This window comes from Prinia subflava, chromosome 26 (assembly GCF_021018805.1).
Source record: "Prinia subflava isolate CZ2003 ecotype Zambia chromosome 26, Cam_Psub_1.2, whole genome shotgun sequence".
NCBI lineage: Eukaryota > Metazoa > Chordata > Aves > Passeriformes > Cisticolidae > Prinia > Prinia subflava.
The window spans coordinates 4,532,486-4,555,700 of NC_086272.1; the positions used below are offsets into that span (position 1 = coordinate 4,532,486).

The following is a 23,215-nucleotide window of genomic DNA, read 5'->3' on the forward strand; positions in this document are numbered from 1 at the left end:
ACCGCCCAGCCCCTGGCGCAGCCCCGAGACATCTTTGGTGTCCACGGGCGAAGAGGAAGCCGCCCGGCCCCGATCGCCCTGCGGCCGCCGCTCTGTCTGGCCGGGCCGTGCCTGAGGCGGGCGCGGGTCCCGCGGGGCAGCGCCCCGAGCCCCGGCAGGTCCGCTAGGCGGCGCCCCCGCCCGGCGCGCGCCGCGCTGAGGGGCCGCCGCCGCTTCCCGCCCTTCGCGCCCGCCCTCAGCGGCCGCGGAGAGGTGCCGGCGCTGGGGCCGCCTGCCCGCCCTTTTATCGGGGCTATGGAGAAGGAAAACCGGTTTAAATTGTTCATGCCCCCGCGCCTGAGCACTGGGCAGGTGTCTGCGGGTAGACCCCAGGTGAGCGCTCGTTCGCGGGGCCGCTGAGGGCTGTGGTGATCTGGAGGCCGTGGCTGAGGAGGGGCGGGGGGAAAGCGCAGAGGCCCTTCCCCGGTGACACGGGGACAGTGCTGTGCCCGGGGAGTGCCCCAGCAGAACCTTGGGGTGGAGCACACACACACGCATGGGGAAGGACGGCTCCTGCCCTGGATTCGTTTCTGTGCATATGCCTAGACTGGTGCCGGAGGAACATATTCGGTTTGAATGTCAAAGACTTTTGCTGTTATTTTCTATCAAAACTGAAGGGAATCATCTTCTCGAGAATCTGGTCTGTGTTTTAACTGTACCTTACGGATGATAAGTCCGCGTTTCATATGGGTAATTCAGCACAGAGAGCGAGCACTCAGATTCTCTCACTGGCATTGATGTCTTGGTCTCACCAGATCAAGTGTTCAGTGAAAATGTTGTGTCCCCACACTGAGTTATGGGAATTCAAAAAGTTATTTTTTCACGTCAGAGCTCCTTATGAAATATGTTGAGATTCAAACGGGATATTCTGACAGCAGATGAGTTGCGCTGTTTACAGCACCAACTCGTGTGACTTAAAAACCTTGTAAAAGGGTATTTTCATGCTGAAACATAATCAGATATAGTTTAAAACTGCCCTTGGAAGTAAAGCAAAAAAGAAATAACAGCTACTGGTCTTCAAAAAAGTAATTTGGCTTCTTGCATCCTTTGCCATGCACCAGTGCACAGACAGGCAGAAGCTGCTGAGTTCTCTGCATTGAAAGCTTCCCCTTTGGCCACAGTCTATAAAGCAAACTGCAAAAGACCAACAGTTTGACAAACCACTGTGAAGAGGCAAGCGAGTTCCAAAGCCATTACCAATACCTTGGGCTTTGAAAATTGTAGGCAGCTGCTTCATCAGCAAAAAATTCTATTTTCACATCATCTGTAGGGGTTTTTTTTCTGGATTTCATAATCCTTCTTTGCAAACCTACCTATAAGAAACTAATTTTTAAATTTGTGCAGGGTTTTAACAAGTGCTCAGATGATGATTTTAAGTTGCCATTCGATATGTCACACCATGGTGAAATCACTGATTCAGGTAAGACCAAACTATTTGCCATGCACATTCTTTAAATTTTTTTATATTGTTGATTTTTAATTTTCATGAGTAGTCTCACAGTTTCATATCTGTTAAACTGTTAAATACAGTTTCACTGTTACTTTTTTTAGAAATGCATTGATCAAAATCTTTTCATGTTTCAGATACAATTTCACAGCAAGCAAAACTTTGCTCTGAAGTAGATGAAGAGGTCAGCTAAGTATCAACTCTGTATATCTAATTTCTTGGGGCCTTTTAAATTTTTTCCCGAACAGTGCCTAAAGGATTAGATACTTCAGGGCTAAAGGAAGTAGTCAAAAGGGAATAATGTTTTCTGTGTCCTGTTTGAAGCTGAATCACTTGGAGGAGATATTTGTGATTTAGTGAGACAAATCTTTAAAAATTAAGGTGACAGCAATGTTGTTTGTTATTGTTGTTTTTTCTTTTTCTGAAGTGCCTGTGAAGTCTGCGAGTTTTTATTAGAGTAAAATTTAAGAACTTTAGTATCCGTGTGGTTCTGAATATTCTATTGAGGGCAAAAGGATTGAAGTCAGAGTATTCTTTGGAAAACTGAAGTATATTATCCCAATTGCCTTGTCTGGCTTTATTTTATCTGTGAAGCAATGAATTTAGTGGTTTCCTCAAGCAATGGATTCTTTTCACAGCGTCTTTACCAGCATATTTCTGCTTTAGCACAACTCAGTAAAGCTCATTTTTTTGCAGTAGCTTCTGTACTTTGCAGCTACAATGCACTTTTTGCTGCTACGAAATAAAACACGGTTCCTGTGCTCCTCCTGCAGGCTAGACTTTTTAATCCTAGCAGCTACTAAAGTACCATCAGGACTGTAGCAATATCATGATCCAGCCAAAACAAGGATGGTCTTAGCGGGCATCATACCTAAACCAATCTGCCCTGTGGGCTCCTGGGTTGCTTTTACCTGCCTTGAGCACTGGCCCAGCGCTGCTTGAACAATGCTTTTGAAGTGTTGCAAGAGCACAAGGGTGGGTGGTTTTTCTTCCTGCTCTGTGTGTGTTAACAGCAATATCACTGGTACTCCTGTGCAAAGTCTCCAAAGCTGCTTTTACTTAACTCAGCAGTGTCTGTCAGAAGGAGGGGGAAGAAATGCTGTGAATAACCTACTAGAAGGAATTCTGGCTTCGCTGATAATTCTAGCAAAACTATTGACTGAGTTATCCATGTCTTTAAGACCATCTATTTAGTGATGTCTGAAGGCAGTTTGGGATATTTAATTATATTTGTCTGTCCTATGTGCTCTGTAATGCCTTTTGATACATAGTGGATGCACAAAGATTTAAACTTTTGTTCCTTATCATATATAACTTAAATCACCATCTGTGGAAAAATACTACTCTTGTGCTATTTCTAAGAGATAGATGTGTTATCTACAACAGTATTAATTAGATAGTATTTGAGATTAAATTGTGGAACCCATTTTAATAGAATACAGGAACAATGAATGAATTGTTCTCAAAACTCTACAAAGAGGCTGAGAAGATCAAGCAGTGGAAACTGACTGTGGAATCAGAACTAAACCAGAAAGAAAGAAAACTCCAAGAAAATAGAAAGATTATTGAAGCACAGAATAAAATCATTCAGGAACTGCAGGCCAGTATTGGGTAGTATCCATTGAATAGATAAGTGCTTCCTGATTCAGTATGACACGACTATTGATGCAATTAAATATTAAAGAATGTTGCAGTTTGGTTTGTGCCTTGAGAAAATGATTATTTTGAGAAGGTGTGTGCACTTGTCCTGTGTGAATGTGTATATGAAGAATATACCTGCATCTCAGTCACTGGTAAATTGTTGTTCATTGATTATTACACCTTTCAGGCAAAAAGGGACTCAGCATGTAATACCAGATAAAATAGACTTCTGTCTACTGATGCCCGAAATTACTTTTTCATGTGGGATTTGAGAAGTCAAAGTGTATTTCTAATATATTTTCAATAACTGTCTTTTTGCGTTTGTTCCCTATGAAATTAGTTTGAAAATGAAAAACTCAATTTGAAACTGGAAGATGAGATATGTGAAAATAAAGATCTCTTGAAAGAGTAAGTAATACAACCAAATGCATATTTTTGTGGTGAAAATAATCAGTTTTTATATGGGCAGTTTCATATAGCTGTTTAATTGTGAAGATCATTTACATTGTTACTCCTTTACATAAAGGACTGTGCACTCCTGTGAAAACATGGTATTTTTCCCTCTTTTAGAGCCAGTGCTTCGAGGCATCTGTGTAATCTGCTCAAGGAAACCTGCACTCACTTCACAGAGAAGACCAGCAAATGTAAATGCTTTTTTATTTTTGATTTATGAGAGTAAGTGTACTTTTAGCTTGCTCTAAATTCATGAACAGAAGAGCTGTCGTGCTGTTCCAGATACATTCTCCAGTTGAGATGGACTGGATGTGGCTCTTAAAAATGGGAAGTGAATTTTAAGTGGCTCGCAAAACTAGAAGCAAAGCCACAGATCTAACAGACATATGGTTTGTAATGCTAAATCCAGAGGACTTTTGAAGGCAGTGTAATTGTTTGCTGAAAGGTTGCAAGCCTGGGAGCTATTTGGGTGCCTAAACACTGATACAGGTTTGAGGCAGTGTCAACACCCCTGATGAGCCACAGACAGGTACTCCAGAGCCATGTAGGTCTCCTCAAGTCTGGTCAGCCCGTTGAAGGGTCTCAGTCCTGTCCAGATCCTGTGAATATATTTAGATACAAGAAGTGGCACTTCATGCCTGTTTTTAGGCAGTAGAATCTACTCTAACCTGTTTGCAGCAGTCACACATCTGTGGGTAAAAAGGTCTTAACCCCAAAGTATAATGAGTAAGTAGAATTCTTCTCACGAAACAGAACAAGCCAAGACAGTTGGATAAATTAATGAAGTTCAGATTCTTGAGGTTTTAAAACATGTCCTTGATTGGGAACTTTACTTTATATGCAATTTAGAATAATATAGTCATTGAAATTTTACTAACTTGGTCCTGGATACTGAAGAAGTGTTTATTTCTTTTTAGCCTTAATTCTAGAAACAATTGTGTATAGATTTACTGTTCTTTTTTGATAGATGTATTTCTTACTGTTCTTTTCTTAATTATTTTCTTAGGGAAAAATAGTATCAATTACAAAAGTGAAAGGAAAGAAGGAAAATATGGACCAGGAGTGTTGTTGCAATTTTATAATGACACTTCTGAGGTCATAAGTATCTGCTGATAGGAAGAAATTCAGTGCTAAACCCTACATTACAGTTTATCAAATGCTAACAAATTTGATACATTATTATTTAACAACATTAATACTATAATAATTAATATGGTTTCATAAATTGATCCAGAATGACACTTTTCACAAGAAAAGATTATATTGGTAAGGAAATTTAAAAGCTGAGCTTGCTTCATTTTTCAGTGAAATACACATTTTCTCTAGATTCTCTAACTTTTGGCACCATGCTTCACAATGACTTACTTAATAAGAAAGGAGCCGATAAATCCTTTTTTGATTCATTATACTGATTGAGCATAATGACTTGGACAGCTGGCATTCTTTTTCAAAAGCAAAATTTTCTTATACATTCTTGCTTTGTTAGATGAACAGGAAAAAGAAGAAATGAGACAATTGTATGAGGAACTTCAGAGTAACATAGAAGTAAGTGACATAGCTTAATAAAAGGAATGTGAGTTATGTGGATATGCTGAGGTGAGTTCCATGTTTATGTTGGGATACTGTTTGTATCCATCATGTGTGCGTATCATGTCATGTGTGGTGCAGGAAGTCAGGTTTTCAGTGCCTTTTCAAGAGTTATTTTTGTATTATATAAAGCACATTCAAAGGAGAAAGCACAGCAGCGTTTGGGGTGTAGATCCATGTGATCTGTGTGATGTGTGTTTACTGCTGGGTGACTGCCAGAATGTCAGTCTTCTTTTTGGACTCTGTTTCACCTACCTGGTGATTTCGGGGAGTGGCTGAAGCTGGCAGCAGCCCCTGGAGAACTTCCAGGGTTTCCAATGTTGAACTTCAAATAATAATTTTTTTTTTTAGCGAATGACAGTGGCATTTGAAGAGCTTCGTGTGCAAGCAGAGAACGACAGATTGGAAATGAGTTTCAAATGTGAGAATTCTGTTTTTTGGGTTTATGCTGCTGGCTCAACAATTTTGTACTTGATAATTTCAATTACACATGTTGTGTCAGGGCAGACAGATGTGAAGTGTGAAGTGCTGGAATGGTGAGCAGGTCACAGAGAGACACTGGGACCCTCTTTTATTCGTGCTGCCTGTATTCACTGCCTGGCCCCTTCTATTGTTCCACTGGGCCAAATTTGGAATTTTATTTTTCAAACAGTCACTCAAAGTCGAAATTCTGTCTGTGAAGTACAGTCTGGAGATCAATACTTATTTCATGTAGTTAGTTTGTTTAAATAGTGACACACCAGTGTATAGCTACAGAAAAGTTAGCTAAATGCTCTCTCTGTTTATAGGCTACTGTGTTCGTGTTTCATTTTCACGTGCTCTTTTCTGTTAGTTTATTGTAAAAAACATGGAGTAATGGACTAATTCTGTAGAAAGCTGGCAAAAAAAGATATTTTGATTATAAAATCAAACATTGCTTCAACAATTACTCTTGAAAACAAATTGTACAGCTATGCAATTACAAGCAATCTTAAACTGGAATTTGTATTGAACTTGGAGTATATTTCAGACAGAATGTTAACTATGGATATTACTGTCTCTTGAAAGTAAAAGAAGAAGCAGAAAAAATGGACAAGTTTGAAAAAGAATGCAAACTGGAAGTCAGTCAGAAGGAAAAGCAGGTTTGCTGAGTTTTACCATCTAATATGTGCAGCTTTATTTGTGACTAAAGGGGCAGTGCAAGAGCCAAGAAGTGTTTCTGGTTATTAATAAAAAGGACAAAAAAAACCAGCTGAAGCTGCATTTAAGTCAGATTCCGCTAAGTTTAGTGATGTTTCAATACCCATAGTTTACTGAAATTCATGGTTTGATTTTGAACTGGAAAACTTTTTTATTTAGAGTAATGTGACTTGATCAATAGTTGGCTAAAGTCAACAACCTTTTCTGACTTGAATGACAGCATTATGTCATACCTGGGGTACAAATGAAAGTGAGTATCTGTCCCTTCTTGAGACTTAATTATGATATTTCTTTAATTTTGCTAGATTTCAGCTCTTACCATACAGAGAGATGAAAAAGATGGTGTAATAAAAGACATCAAGGCTCAGCTGCAGACATCACAAAATAAGATTGCTGACTTAATAGATGCAAAATGTAAGAGTTCTGTCTGCTATGTTTAAATGTAATTGTTTATAGAAGCATAGAAAACAGGGTCATGATAATTTTATTCTGTTCCTGATCAGCAGCAGAATTTTGGTGCCTTGAAGGCCTTCTTTTTGTTTGGAACAGAAGCTGCTCATGTGAGATCAGAACTGGCAGGGTAGTTTTTAGGCGAGTCAAGCAGTGAGAGCTTTTGAAAACTGCAAGGGGGAAATACGTTGCTTCAGTTTTGCAAATTTATAGTCAGGCAGATGCCACTGAGGAAACTTACTTTTCAGAACTTGATTTTCAATATTTTTAAGCCATTGGTATTCAAAGTATTCATAGTATATGATGTCAGTACCATTGGTCTTTGTTAAATTCTATAAATGTATGTAATTTTCTATCTTTAGCAGCTTTTTTCTAGTAAATATCCTATTTTTAAGAATATAAACATACATTTTTTTGCTTAGTATATGAAGAAGAAATGTTAAAGGAATCCCAGGTCAGTCAAGAACAATTGAGGGCAGAGCTGGAAGAGGCTAAAATTTCACTGCAAAAGGCTGAGGTACACCTTGCTTATGGTTTTACAGTATAAATAGACTAGATGAGTATTTGGATAGATAATTATGGATACTTTAGATATGAAACAGCTGTAGCTGTTTTTTGCAAAACATGTTTAGAAATTGTATCATGTTTTGAAGGTTACTCAAAAGAACTTAGAAACCGAATTCCAGACTACAGTGAAAACATTAATTCAGGTCACTGGAGAAAAGGAAGCCCAGGAGGAAGAATGTAAAAAAATGAAGGCTTTGCTTGCAGCCCTGACAGAGGAGTTTGAGACTTCTACTGCCAATTTGAAAAGCTTGCTGCAAAATGAGCAAAATAGGTAAATTAAGGAGTTTGAATTTGAAGAGTCATCTTACAGGTTGAAGTCTATGACAAAATCAAGAACAATTAGAAATGAAGCTGAAATTTGGAGGTTTTTTTGCCACAGTGGTCTAAATGCAGAGAATTTAATGTAGGGTTTTTTTATTTGTGATGGTTGATACTGGTCTGTAAAAAGTAAATTTTTGCCCCCACCAACTTTCATAATTCTGTCTTTTAAGAAATACAGATTTCTGTAAGTATATATTTGTGTACTTTTATGTCTAGTTTTCTGAAGCTGTAAAAGTTAAATTTGTTATATGTTGCTGGCAGATATATCATCTGCTTGTTGAAAGGTTAATGTTCTTAAAATGCTTGTGATAAGACTGGCTTACTGTCCTTTAAGTTTCAAATGCAGTGCTTTGTACTATATATTTGGGCTTTTAAAATTACCATTTCCTTAGAATAAAGAAATACGAAGACGAGTCAAAGCTGCTTACCTTGGAGCTCCAAAAGAAGTCTTCTGAACTGGGTAAGATTTGTAGAAAGGCAGAAAATAAGCTAGGCAGTAATAAAAATGTTTGCTGATGTTTTCTGGAAATTGACTGTCTCTAGTACTTGGAGAAATGGTTTTACAGTACCTGTACCTGTCAGGAATGCCTAAATTTACTCAGCTGACTCCCTTTTCTTTGGTGGTCTTTGGTACTGGCAACAGCCAAAGGGCAATGCTGTGCAGAGCTTGAACAGCAAGACCATCCATGCATGAATTCTCATGGAAGTAATTTTGGTTTCCAGCTAAGACCAGGAGCTCTGCAGGTGCCAGGAGTGACTTCTGTAGCTTGTAGCAGAGATAAACCCTCCCATGGAGGTTTCTGTAGATCCACCTATGGGTGGATGTGGAATGATGCTGGCAGGGGTGATCTTTAAATGCTGCTCTGATATCATGTGGTTTCTAGGGATGTGCTCCTTAGTCCCCAGAGTAAGAGATCTGCCTTCAGGACTGTTTTCCTGCTGTGCAGCACATGGCTCTAGATCTCACCTGACAGATGAGAAATGTAATTGGATGTCTTTGTTTGCATTGAGGGCATCTATGGAGAAGTGTTCAAAAGTGAACTGCTAATGCTTGTCCAGAATAAGCCATGATGAGACCTGTGAGAATTCCCCACCAAACATGACCTTGGTGTTGAGTACTTCAAAAAAACCCCAGTATTGTGAATGTGCACATAAAAACATTTGGAAGTTAGTAATAACTGGTTTCCTTTTTCAGCATATCAATATGATACCTTCAGCAGTTCATATTTTTTTTCTGGAACAATGCAGATGCATCAATACGTGGAGAATACTCTGGTCTTACAGTCCATGGTTTATTTGAAGCCATAATTGTGGAAAACATAATAGGCTCTGAATTTTATTTAAGATAAATAATTAGTTTCTCTTCAGATATAGATTTGCAAATGTCTTTCTTAATCATTTTTTGAAGTCTACATTTAGATGAAGCCATAAATTACCCTTACAGCTTCTGAACTCAATCCAGTAAGTTTTGAGAACTGGGTATTGCAAAAGGGTAAATGTTTTATACTGCCTGCTAAATATGAGAATTTGTTTCTGTTCCATTAATTTTACATTACATGTGCTGTAGAAGAGATGACTAAAGTAAAATGTGACAAAGAAGGGCAACTTGAAGAGCTGTCAGAAATTCTGGTAAATATTTTATTAATCTCACTGCATTTGCTCTTCATATGAAATTCCTCTTGCTTTGTAAGTATCTTAAATGCCTAAATAAACACCGTCTAGTCTACTTTAACATTTCTACTAAACTTTCTCACCCACAATTTCAGTTTTTTCTTTGAAGAACTTCTTTATTACCACTGTTTTTCTTGTCTCCTGTGTTGTGGTTTTTCTTGTCTGCTATGTTTATGTTTTTTCTTGCCTCCCATGTTTTGGTTTTCCAAAGTTTTTGGTTATTTCCTTCTTCGTTCATGTCCATTCAAATGCCACTCCCTCTGGATATAAAGTTTTCCCATTTTTTTCTTACTTATAGGAAGGTAATTAGCTCTGGCCTCTGTGAAACCTGCTGTACTGTGACACAGACCCATTTTCTGTCACAGAAGTCTAAGCTATACGAAGTACACTCTTAAGAGAGGTTTATTTTTGTTATGATTTTATATTTACAAGTCTAACAAGAAACTGTATCAACTAAAGTTAAAATAGTGTGAAATCAGGTGTGCATTTTATGGTGACTTGTTGTTACGATCTGTGCAATGAGTGTTCTGAACTGAGTTTCACTAATTTTCTAAAATGGGCAAATTAGAGGACTTACACTGAGGAAGGATCTTGAGGCTACTGTAGAAAATTTGCAGAGAGAAAAATTTGGAGAGAGAAATGCAAATTCTCTTCAAATCAGAGAGGTCTGAAGTAGGGCAATAATAACATGTTTTTATAAATAGTGAAGTTACACATCATCATTTGTATACAAGTACATAAGAAATAGCACAGAGAGCAGTGTCCCACCCTGAACTGCTCTGCTTATAACAGTGGCAGCAGGACATCCTCTCTCCTCACGTATAGAGGAGCCTGACTAGAGGGGACACATACAGCACTGGTGTCAGAGTTCACTATCTCACACCACTTCCATATTCCACCAGAGATGTGTAAAGATACAGTCTGGATAATCCATGACATGGATGTTGTTTGGTTCTTCTGAAAGCCTTCTGCTGTTAGTTCATGTCTGATAAGCCTCCATGAGTTGTAGTTTGCACATGTATACTCAAAACTGTTCCTTCTCCTTTTGCAGAAAGAAATCCATGATTTGAAAGTACAGCTGACTAGTGCAGCTGAAAAGGAGCAAGATTATTTAAACCAGCTTTTGACTCTGAAAACAGATCTTGAACAAGAGGCGTATGACCATTTTGAAAATCAACTATTTAATTTTTTTTGGTGTTATATAGGAGTTACTTTAATACATAGTGAAATAGTTTTGAACCACACAGTATGGCATTAATTATATACTTACATTTGTAAATTACGTTTTCTCTATTTGTATGTATTTGTTGGAATATGTAGTTGTTCCATATCTTTTTATTTAGTGAACAAGAAGAGAAAGTTTCTGAATTCATTGTTAATCCTGCTTTGAACTTCATCATCTTCACTAATTATATTTATATAAAAGTTGATTCTGGTTTGCTTTCCTTCTTCTGTCACCTTTTTATATCACTGTGACTTTGCTGCAAAGCTTCTATTTGTAGATAAAGGCCTGGCCTTTTTTCAGCATAGAGTAGCACTTGATAATGGATATATTTAAATTAAAAGGAGATTTTAAAATGCATCTTATTCCACTTGGCCATTTGTTTTACATTAGGTTAAAGAATGAACAGCTAACAGTGCGTCTCAATAAGCTTTCACTAGAGAAAGAACAAATAGCCCGTGAGAAAAATGTTGTGGCTGCAGAACTCAAGAAACTGCAAGAAGAACATGAGGCAAGTTATAAACGTCTAGCTTTTTTTAAAATTTTACAAATGACTCAATTTTACAAATCAGATGATAAGCTGCAACATGACATGTTTCTGTAGAGTACCTGAACTATTCTTTTGTGTTTGAATTGGAAAGGAAGTGTATTTACACTTGTGAATAAGGCAGGTCAATGTGCTTTGGATGTGTCTGAATTTTTTAAGAAGTCACTTAGAATTTTATTTCTTTGCTGACACAGGTGTTTATTCAGGATAGTAAGAAAAAAGAAGAAAATACAAAGCAGTTAGTTGAAAACCTAGAAGAGGCAAATGGCCAGCTAAGGCAAGTAAAAACAAATAATAATATCTGATATTTTTAAGGGAAGTAGACTCAAATAGTTGGGTTCATATGCTCCTTTCTAGGATTTTTTTGATTAATGTTTTTCTAGATTATATAGCTAAACAGAAACTATTCAGTATTACTGTTGGCCAAGTAGAAATTTTCTCAGACTAGAAATACCCCTTCATACAGGAACAATGTTTGCCATCATTTTGTATTACATAGAAAGGGCGGTCCTGTTTTACATTAGAGCTCTTAGGTGTGAAGGAAATGAAAATGGAAATTCAAGGCAAAGGCAAGGCAAAACTGGGTAAGTGTTACTCTCTGCAGAAGTCTCTGTACCATCAGTTCAATAGACAGGCAACCTTCCATGTTTCATAGCTGCATTAAAGTATTCCAGGTTAGGATGTATTTTCCTTAGGTTAGGAGGAACATCTTTTCCTATTTTAAAAAAGTATAGACAGTTCACATACTGCCTTAATAGGCAGTAATGTTGCTTCATTTTAAGAATGTTTTCATTGAGCAGCTTATGAACTTCCATATTATAATAGCTAATCAACATTAGCAGCTCTTTTTAGAAAATAAAATATGTGTTTATTAGCAGTACTGAAAAGAAGTTAAAGGTAATAAGTAAATATTTACTAATGCTTGTTAATTTGGCCCTTAGAAATGAACTGGAGTCTTTGAAGGAGAAAATGGCAAAGACAAGTGAAGAGATTAAAAGTAAACTGGATGAAAGAGAAGAAAATGTACGTTACGTCACGTGTCATGAAAATATGTTACCTAACCTGTAGGACAGAATCTAAATGTAAAATGTTTGTTAGGATTTTTTCTGCAAAGCTCTGCCTGGGGAAATGATCTCTGATAGAGGCTTTATTCTTTCACAGCTGCTGCCAACTGTGACATTTTGCATCCACATGCTGAGCCCTAATATTTTAAAAGACAAGCACAATCAATGAAATGTTTCCTCTTTGCTTGGAAGTTTAATATTAAAGATTTGGTTTATTTCAGGCAAACAGAGAACCTGCTTTTCTGTTTTTCATATACCCACTGAGTGATGGGTGGGCTCTGGATTAGCTTTTTATATGTAATGTGAGTTTTAGCTTAAATAGATTCAAATATTTTTACTTTTTTTTTATAGTTTAAAAGCAACCTGGGGTTTTTAGCATTAGAATGGATTTCAAAATTTCATTGTAAAAGTCAAAGATTTACAATTGTAATTTCAGGCTAAGAGTATTGAAAACGAAATTTCAAGAAAGGAAAAGGAGTTGAAGATTCTAGAAAATAATCAGAAAAATTCATTTTTTCATGAATTGTAGGGAACTTCATACAAGTGTATTTTTTAAATTGTGAAGATACTGGGGTTTTTTTCCTTCTTAACTCTATAACTCCTAAGGAACTGGTTCACTGATATTAATTAACATCTTGTAGTACTTTATGGCTAAAACTCCCATCATTCTAACACATCAGCTTGTGTTTCAGTCCCATTGGAATAAACCAGACTGGTGGAAGTGTATGTTTGAGAATGTTGACAGGAATTGCTGACACAGGGAGTCATTTTTAAGACTTACTAATTAATGTTTGAAATATCTCTTTCAGGTGGATAATTTAAAGAAACAGATGGAAAATAAAACCAAATGCATTGAAGAGCTGCAGCAGGAGGTGTGTAGAGATTTTAAAAGTCACAAATACATAAACACATGGTATTTTGGGATGACTTTTCAGCAGTTTTTCTCTACTGTGATATATTTAGATACACCTATGTAATTTAAAAATTTTCCTTTCTTATCCTAACACTGAGCACATCAAGGAGTCATCTTTGGAATCTCTTGATTTGTTATATTAACCTTAATTTGAAAAAAGCAATTACAAAAATAATATCTTTCATGAACTTCTACTTTTTGTCATTTAGAACATAGTATTATTTATGTACTTGCAATAAGGAGTTATCTCAGTTACCACTAGTAGAAAAGAATTCTGCACTAGCACAAATTGTAGTAATTTCACTGTAAAAATAGATAACATGTGGTTTTTGTCATCACATCTTCACACCTTCTGTTAGCAGCATCCGAGTTTTAATTCCCATTCTGCAGCTCATTTGTTATTCCATGTTGTTGCTCAGGAGGAGTCTTTCTTAAGGTCATGAGGAAACAGTTATCGCAGTAATTAGCTGAGCATTCTTTTGTTTGGAGAATTGTTCTGGAACCTGAACTGCACAACAGAGAGTTGTGTTGCTTGATGAAAGCTGGAATTTTGAAGATTCTGACATTTCTGATTCAGTTAAACCGTTACATAATTCTATTAACTTACTAAGGTACAGTGCTTGTTTTGTTTTATTTCAACAGAATAAGGTGCTGAAAAAGAAAATCACTGCAGAAAGCAAAAGAACCAGTCTTTATGAAGGGAAGGTAGGTTTAAATAACATCTTGTAGAGGATGAGGTGAATGTTTTTAAGTCTCAGTGTAACTAATGGTAATACTTGTTAAATACATTCTGAAATGGTTTTTGGATCTGGGATAAAGGTTTTGCAGGCATGAGCTCAGTTTGTAGAAGATGCTTCCATTTTTAATCACTGAGCACTGACTATTGGGCATTTAAAAGAGATGGAGTTCACATCGCAATTAATTATGTTTTTAATCAATCCCTTTTTTTTTCTTCTTTTGTTGGTACTGGACTAAACAAGGTTCAGTAACCCCATTGTAGCAAAAGCATTTAAAGCACATACATGTATTACTCTCATTATGCTTTTCTTTAAAATATTCTGCAGTCGCAATCCCTCTCATTGGAATATTGTGTCCAGCTTTGGGTACTGCACTTGAAGAAAGAAGTAGACTTTTTTGAGTATATTCATATGAGAAACTTCAAAAGAAAAACTGTAATCAAAATGCACAGCTCAGAGGAAAATATACCGTAAAAAATCTTATTAAAATCTTACACAGATTTACAAGAGAGGGAATAAAATCTCCATCTGTATTTTGTTTTTTTCTGATGAATTCACAGTGGTTTGGGTGACTGCTTAGGGCAGTCTTCCCCATTGTGCTCTTGCCATTGTTTCTTTGAGTATTTTCTAATTCACTTCAGGCCAAAGTTCAATTCTTTATTAAAAAAGAACCAAATTTTTAAATTGGAAACACTTTAGTCATATACCTGAAAAGTAACAGTGTGTTTCTGCTCAAAAATAAGGGGTGAAAAAAAATCATTAACATATTAATTCCTAAACAAATAACAACAGCAATTCTGCATTTTCAAAAGGTGAATAAATTGCAATTAGAGATGGAAAATATGAACAAGCAACATAAGGAAGCAGTTGACATCTATCAAAAAGACATAGAAACAAGAAAAGTGAATGAAAATAGACTTCATGAGGAGGTGAGATGTGTTAATTTTTACTGCAATTTATTTTTTTATTTAAAATGTTTTTATGAAGCTTTATTGGCCAAAGTCCTTGCTCTTACATTTCAGTCTTACCAACAGAAATGGAACTTCTTGTGTATGCCTGTGAGCAAAGCTTTAGTACATAAGGTGCTTAAGTTGAATATTTGAATATGTCTTTGAAAATAAGAACCCAGTTAAAAATTCTTTCTTTCAAGATACAGTTCAAAGAAATTCTAGCCTTGGTATAAAGCCAGAATAGCTAAATTATAACTTCTCCCATATTAGTATTTTTCTGTCCACACATTCTTTGATGCTAAGTCTAAGAAATGTAAGGGCAGAGTACTTGAAATGGCCTTTTGGTTCGAAGTGAACTTGCCTGCCATGGATTCACCTTTAATCTTGCCCATTTTAACACTCTGCATAAAAGATGTCAGATTTGAAAAGAATCTTAAAAGCAAACAAAGTCCAGGTGGGACTACATACTTCGTACCCACAAGGGGAAGAAGAAATAAATCTAAAATAATAAAAAAAACCTGTTATGTTCACGAATGAAATGCAATTTATTACTAACAGGTAGAAAAGATGAGGTTGCTTTATGATGAAGCAGCAATGATACAGAGAGAAACTGATATCCGATGTCAGCATAAAATAACTGAAATGGTGGCACTTATGGAAAAGCACAAGGTAAGAGAATTTACTGGTTGTTGGTGATTTGTAATTTGTGATAACGTGTTAATAACCTTTCAAAACTAGAAAAAGACCAGAATCTGGGAAAAGGAAGCTGAACATATGCTTGACTTTTCATCATCTAAAATCAAATTAATTTGAAGATTTTGAAAACATGCCTATGGGCAGATAAATTCCATTTATCTAAACTCATAGGATATTTTTTTTTAATTCAGGCTTCCTTTGATACCATCTGAATGCCGTCTTTCTCAGTACCAGTTTGGCCTCTTTCTCTGAGGAGATTACTTAGTGACTGTCAGCAGTTTAGCTTGACACATTTTAGTTTACCTTTCTGTTACTCTCTTTTGCAATATCTTTAGCAGATCCCATTAATAAAAATAGCACAGCTGCCTCTTAGATACTGAACACATATTGCTGCATAGAAATAAAGCACTCTCTGCCAGTCCACAAAATAATACTGCATTAAGCATCTTCTGTTTTACAGTTTCTGCAGAAGCATCAGTCTTTGTTCATGGTGCTTTTTGAATCTTTTGAAGAGCCTGGTTTGAAAAAATGACTGATGTTTTAGGACTGGATATATCTATAATTGCAACATTTAGTCACATGTTTTGAATTTGTTGTTGGTTTGGTTTTTTTAACACAGAATGAATATGATAAAATGGTTGAAGAAAAAGATGCAGAGTTAAAAGTATATAAAATTAAACAGCAAAAGCAGTTGTCATCAGAAAGAGCACTGGTAAGGAGTACTTTCCAATGTTAAGTAATTCAGTGAAGGAGCTGATATCCTTGTGTAGTAGTTTTATACTGGCTAAGAGCCAGGCATGCCTGGAAATACCATTCACTCATTTTTCTCTGCTATAGTTGAGCAGAGGAAGGGGAAGAAAGACTGAAGGGCTCATGAGCTGAGATAAGGATTAGGAGAAAAACACTTTAAGGGTAAAACAGGTTCAAACTTAACTAATATCAAGAAAATTTGTTATTAATAGAATTAAAAGTGGGTAATGAGAATTATAATAAACCTTTAGAACACTTTTTTCCCCAATCCCTCCCTCTTGCCCACTGACAGCGCAGAGAGACAAAACATGATCTTTAGTCAGTTAGTCATTTTAAAAATCTATTTTCAGTTCACTTAGGGAGTTTCTTTTTCTTGCTGTGCCATGGGGTCTTTCCCACTGGAGACAGTTCTCTCTGAACTTCTCCAGTGTGGTTTTAATTTTTACAAGTAGCAGTCCTGCATGATGTGCTGCAACTTGAGTCCCTCCCACAGGCAAACAGTCTTCCCAAAACTCTTTTGCATGGATCATTAGTTCATGGGGTGTAGTCTTTTAAGGAGCTGCTCTAGTCTGGAAGCAAATCCTCTTTCTCTGTCTTGTTTGAATTTCCCACTAGATTACAGTTTTTTAGCATCCACTCCTTCCAGTGTGAGCACCTTTTCTCATGGGCTGTGAATGGATCTCTGCATTCCCCCATGCAGTCTGTGAATTACAGGGAGACTTGTATTTTAGTCTCCACTGCAGCTTGCAGAATCTCATCTCTGACATTTGGAGCACTTCTTTTCCTTCCTTCCCCTCTCTGACTTTCATGTTGCCATGTTATTCTTTTCATGTCTTCACTTTTTCCTTTTCTTTGATTTGGGAGAAAATTGTTGTCTGCAGGTTTGTTTGTTCTCAAGTTCTATCAGTTGAAAAGTTCTTAGAGGATTTTGCAGCATTGAAAGGTTGATATCACCTGGACTTCATATCAGGGAATTGCTCGCCATGTCCCTCCAGTGGGCTCTGTTCAGTGCCTCTCTTCATGATAGGCTCCGAAAAGGAGAAGCTGCTGGCACATCTCATAAATGAAAAGCTAGACTTGCCAATACATCAAGCAATACAGCAAATTTATTAATTTGTTAGATGAAAGGGTGAGCAATGGCAGCGCTGGGTGTGTGTGGGATCTCTGCCCCAAGCAACACACAAATTCAGCTCTTGAATGGTGGTCTCTTACACCGTTCTGGGCACTTCACTTCCCCACATTTTCAGTTATTTTCTACTTGTTTTTCCTCATAATCAGCAGTTGTGGTTTTCGAAGATCTGTTGGGGAGGTGGTCCAAGATGGTCTCCTGATGTGTCTCCAGCCTCCCATTCTTCTTTTAAAATATCTTATTTTCCATTAGCAGTGTTTTTGGTTATACAGTTTGCTTAAGCAAGCATAAATATTCTGTTAGCATACATTTTGCAAGTCCCCTCTCAGCTATTATACAACTTAAAGCTAGCATGTCTCACAAAATGTCTTTGTAGGGCCCCCTCTCAGCTATTACAAAACTCAAAGCAAGCATGTCTCAAACTGTCTTTGTAGAGCCTCCTCCCAGCTCATGTTAGTCTTACTTCCCCTTTTTTTTTAAGTGATTACAAATTTTTCCATACTCAAAAAAACCCCAATCTATAACTTGTACAAAGGATAGTTTGAAACCTACACTACAAGGTAGTTTAAAGCTTATATTAATTACTTGCAAGCAATTACAATGTTGTTGTTAAACTATTAGCTAAAAGCCTACTGTTGCAGAGTTGCCTTGTTAAACCCACGTCCATGCCTTACTTAGCTGATTTTTAAAACTCTTCTTTATAATAATCCCATGATTTCTGTCCACTTTGCCCACAGACACACGGACATAGGTGGGTGCCACCTGACTGAGACAAATCACAAATGGATTTCTCACACAGCTCTGCCCTTGTGCTCGCAGCACGGGCCGGCTAAAAGCAGCTAAGCAGGCAAAGTACCTCACCAGCTGTGCTGAGATGGGGCAGCTGCATGGCCCTGGGTGTAGCCCTCATTTCATGCCTGGAATGTTTGGGTTCGTGAAATTTCTTTCCCAGTGCTATAAATAAGAAGAGATGTTTTCTTAACTATATCTTTGTATTCGTTCTTTTTTAGAGGAGGGACTCCTTGATAGCTCTCTGGTTTAACCAATGTGGTTGAAGAGGTGTTAACTTTGCCCACCAATCATATTGGTCTCTGTAAACAGTATATCAAGAAATTGTGTTTTGAATAAATTACTCTTAGCCTTCTGAGAAATACATGGAGTCAGCGTGACTGACTTTGTGTCCTACAGCGACACCTGGGCACAGGGTTCCGGCCGTGTGGCTCCAAGAGGGCCCCGGCCCCTCCTCACCCCTCGAAAGGAGAAAAAGTGTGCACAGTATTTTCTTCCTTGAATATGTCATCAGAGAGGCAATACCAACTTTTAAACTTGGCCATGTGAAAAACGAGGTTCACTTTCCTGGTAAAATTTAAAAAGTTTAATAGAAGGCAAGTAAGAGATGGATAATAAAGCAAAGCTTTATCGGCTTGGTGCTTGGCAGTCAGCCTAGAGCACATCTCTCTTCGGGGACATTCCTTAAATACCTTTCCTATTACATCAGCCTGTTGCATATTCATAGACCATTATGCATATTCATAGTTTCCCACACACTAGTTTACATATTCCAGGAACTGTTTAGTATGGCCACTCCTTGACCCTGCCTTTTTCGAGCATGCATGTTTCTTGCCTGTGGTTTCAGTCCGTTCTCTTTATCACTTCTCGTTTGGGCCTTATTCTATTCTTTCTTCAGAGGGCAGATGCTGATAGTTGCCATATCAGTAGCAGGGCCCTCATGAGATGTTTACTGCATGTCCTGACCAGAGTGTTCACTCACAGCTATATCAGCTACCACTACTACAACTACTACGATGTCTAAGTTTGTTAGCAGAAATAGAAGCAAAATTATTTTAACATATAGCATTCATCTTAATATTTGCGAAAAGCCAGTTTTATAATCTGTATTTAACATGTCCATTATCAAAGCCTTCAGAAACTGGCTCTGCTGGACATAGCAGAAGCTTGGAACAGCTTTCTCTCTCATATGCCGCTTCTGTGGCTTCCTCCACCCCCACTGAGAGCCAAGCTGTGTTAAACCAACACACCTTGAAGTGTAATATAATTATAAATGCTGTCTTTTTCTTCTTCCTGTTGAATACCTGGGGAGGGGTTGACTGTCTGCTTTAGTGGGACTCAACAGTAAAAATCAGCCCACGAATTTGTTTGCTTTTATTTTCTTACAGATCTTATTCTGGGCACTAAAAACTCCAAATGTTTCTAAAAATAAATTTGGAGTAGTAGGGTGTTTGTGTCTTATTCTTCCAGATGGTGTGTCATGTTCTGACTTCACAGTTTGAATGGGAAAGTTTTGGTTTAAATAGTTAGATTCTGCCCTCTCACCCCTGTTCTCCCAAGTGTTTTAAGGTCTTTGAACACTTCTGATCAAGTACCTGCTTCTTATAGTACTTCAGTCTTTTTTTAAACAAGCTAAAGCAAAACTTCAAGTATAGGGTTGAAAAACAAAGAGAATTATCTTTTGTATGTAATGAGTATCCCTATTAATTACTGTCTCACTTTGGACTGTTTTCTTTTTTCCAGGTTGTGCATAGTTAACCCTATCATTGTAATTATTACTATTTAAATAATATGACTTGATTATTAATAAGTGATTATTTTATAAGTAATAATTATTATTATTAATATAATATTCTAAATTATAAAATATAGTTTAAATATTAATTATTTAACAATTACATAATTGTTTTTAGGAAAATGAGCTATCGTGTTTGAAAAGTGAACTGTCATCCCTTAAGGAACAACTGAAAGCAGAAATTGAAGAAAAGGTGGAGTTTTTTACTAACTGAGCAGTGTGGGTGATGTGTGGCCTAGACTTGTGCTCTGGGAGAAGTTGTATAAGAAATTAAACTGAATAGAAAAATTAAGATTTTTAATTGCTGTGGTTGTGCTAAATCTGGTCATATATTTGTGTGAACTTTGTAACAATCTATGATTATAGACTGTGTTCTGTAATTACACCAAGAAGATTTTTAACAACTGAATTCAAATAAATATTTACTTCCTATCATGTAACTCTTTTTTAGAAGAATCTTGTAAAAGAGCAGTCTCGAAATATGATTCCTGAAAGTGAAAAGAAACACAAGGTAACTAACTTTTTAATTGGTTTTAGAATTTGGTAGTGTTTATACGTGTAGAATCAATTGAAGTGCCATGAAAATTTATTTGCATTCAACCAAAGACATTGGAATGCTTTAAACTTCAAACTTTTCAAATCATAAAAAAATACAAATTTTTGTTTAGTGAATCTATTCATGTAAAAAAATAAAACATCCCCAAATCATATTCCTATGGAAGTCAACGTGGTGGAAAAGAAAAAAAGTCTCCTTCAGAACCTACAGGAAGCTCCTTGGGCAGTCCAACACTGAAGTTTGGTAACTCCTAACAGTGAATTTGTCTCGTTGCATTTTTTTGCCTGTATTTCTTACTTCTCTGTAGATGCTTATTTATTTTTTTCCTAGGATAAGCAGGGATTTTAAAGGGTGAGGCCATTTTATGGAGATATAGACAGTTGTGGAAGGGCTTCCAATGTGTCATTTTTCTTGCTCAGTTCTTGCTTTATGTCTCTAGAATTGTTTTACTTAGTCTTCAAAAGTGTTCATTTGTAAAGGCATTTTTTTTTCTCTATGGAAGAGAAAAAACTTACACAGCTGTAAAAATTGTCAAAGTATCACAGTATTCCTGACTGCAGAACTTACCCTTCTTCCCTGTGAGGAGTTTGCTTGTGGTTTTCATATTGGAACAATGGAATCCACAACCAATTTTGATGTTATTTTTCAAAAACAGGACTGCACTGAACCATTGCAATGCTTCTCAGTTTAACTTCTTGTGAAAAGACTATTTTAAGTAATACCAATCTTGATATCACTATCAGTCTTTCTCTGAAAGTCTTTTCCTGCGGTTTTGTTTGTTTCCATTTTCTTATATATTTGATACAGTCACATGCAGTGGCTCCAGTTCAGAATAACTTGAATTTCTGCAGATAGCAGAAGTATGAAGAACTTAGATAAAATGAAAACTCAGCTCTTCCACAGCTTCCTATTCATTCTCATTTGGCAACCAAGAAAGGATATTTCCTCCCCAGCCCACTTTTGTTTGGATCTTTGCTTCATTTTGGATGGAAAGATGATAGCTGCACCTTGGACACTCAGTCTGTAAACTGGGTCATGAGTTTGGGGTTAGATTTTATACTTACCCCATCAAATGTAATCAAAAAACATAATTTTTTCCCAGACATATGTTATAAGGACTCCTCCAATAGATAAACAGCCAAGTGGAAAAGGCACAAACCTACCTTCAGAGCAGAGCACAAGGAAAAAGCAAAAAGTGCTTCTCCAGCTAGATACTCAGTCAGACAGCTCTGAGCACACTGACCTCCTGGTAAGAGTCAGGGCACAAAGCAGGTACTGAACAGTTCTTCATGCTCACTGCTGTGTCTAAGAATGAAGATAAAGAATTGAGGCTTCCACATTCAAGCCAATATTTATGTGTATATTTTTACTTACTTGGTTCTTTCTGGAATTGTATGTACATAATTTACATTCTTTTTATTGAACTGTTATGCCTCATACTGGCATTTTTTCCTAGTTCAATATTCTTGGGGGAAAGAAAAGGTATTTTTTAATACAGTGTGACTAAGTAACTTTTTAATTTACTAGAGCATAGTCTCGGAAGAAGAAATGTTTAAAAACTTATACAAAGATTATCCACAAGCTTCACAATTACATTCCACAGCACCAAAAAAGGTATGTTAGCCTTTCATAAGATTAAACCAAACAGTTAATCAGATTGTTGGCACAAGCTAATGAATGGCATTATTTTCCTTCCTAGACACCAGTTCCATCCAGTGTGAAATCTCCAGGCTCTGCACTGAAACTCAAAACCATGAGGAGAATGCGCGACGCTGGGTGGACTACGGTTTCCAAAACGGACAGGAAAAGAAAACTTAAAGAAGTTGTAAAGTTCTTTACTTAAAATGCAGAAACAGCCAGTGTCCTGGCATTGCTTACTGGTGCCACCACTGGGTTCTTATTCTCTCAGTGTTAGTACTTTCTTGTGTTTTTCTGTCCTACTCAGTGCATTTAATACTATGCTCATTTCCTGTACACATATAAACTTTACAGATTGATAACTACATCCCCTTGCAGCATTTTCCAACTTTCCTCCCTTGTGCTGCAAAATGTTGGGACACAAATGAACCAATTTAAAATTTTGAAATAAACACAACTACATAGGAAGTTGTTTCAAACCTATTTCTGGCATTAGAAATTCTGTTCTTTCAAATGTACTTTGTTTTTCTTAACACATAATACTTAGGGAAAGAAATGTAGCTGTTAAAAGTATGCACTTTTACCTGAAGTTCTTTTGCTTTTTCTTGCATTTTAATGACTGTTAGACCTGCCTTTTTAGACTGCTTTGTTTTCAGTATGTTAAAACGTTTTGAAACTTTTAAAATTGAAGTCTCAATAGAATTACTTGTATTTAAAAAGATTTCAGCTTCATAAGCAGTAAAATATGCATGTTATAAGATCATGAAAACAATGTTAAGATGCCATTAAATTGTTTATCTGAAATATAAAGTGTGGAGCTAAATGTTGTTGCTTTAAATATTTGAACAAGAGACCAGCAGCTTCTGCCACAGAAGTGTAAGGATAGATCAAAATATCTATTTCTGTATTAATCCTTGATTACTCTTGATTTCACAACAATGACAAGCCCTACTTCAGAGCCTAGAGATAACAAGAAAACTACAAGTACATCTTGATTACTTGTACATAATGAAATACAAATATATAAATACAAAATATAATGAAAAATCAAAAATCCCAGATTCATCTGAAGTG

General features: G+C 36.7%; 1 protein-coding gene across 7 annotated transcripts; it reads left to right on the forward strand.

Moving 5' to 3' along the window:
- Nucleotides 1-240: 240 nt before the first annotated feature.
- SYCP1 (synaptonemal complex protein 1) lies at nt 241-22,786 on the forward strand. 7 transcript variants are annotated; one of them, XM_063419490.1, is made up of 27 exons: nt 241-372; nt 1,384-1,459; nt 1,624-1,670; nt 3,468-3,535; nt 3,698-3,771; nt 5,067-5,125; nt 5,519-5,588; nt 6,215-6,288; nt 6,652-6,760; nt 7,219-7,313; nt 7,450-7,634; nt 8,077-8,144; nt 9,252-9,313; nt 10,407-10,510; nt 10,971-11,088; nt 11,319-11,401; nt 12,066-12,147; nt 12,998-13,060; nt 13,744-13,806; nt 14,651-14,767; nt 15,347-15,457; nt 16,104-16,196; nt 20,066-20,140; nt 20,399-20,458; nt 21,606-21,752; nt 22,031-22,117; nt 22,203-22,786. In XM_063419490.1, exons 1-27 carry the CDS (start codon nt 295-297, stop codon nt 22,344-22,346), a joined length of 2,412 nt encoding a protein of 803 aa, XP_063275560.1. In that variant the 5' UTR covers nt 241-294; the 3' UTR covers nt 22,347-22,786. The 7 variants fall into 7 exon arrangements, with proteins under 7 accessions (XP_063275560.1, XP_063275563.1, XP_063275561.1 ...); XM_063419493.1 differs by lacking the exon at nt 21,606-21,752; XM_063419491.1 differs by lacking the exon at nt 20,066-20,140.
- Nucleotides 22,787-23,215: the final 429 nt, after the last annotated feature.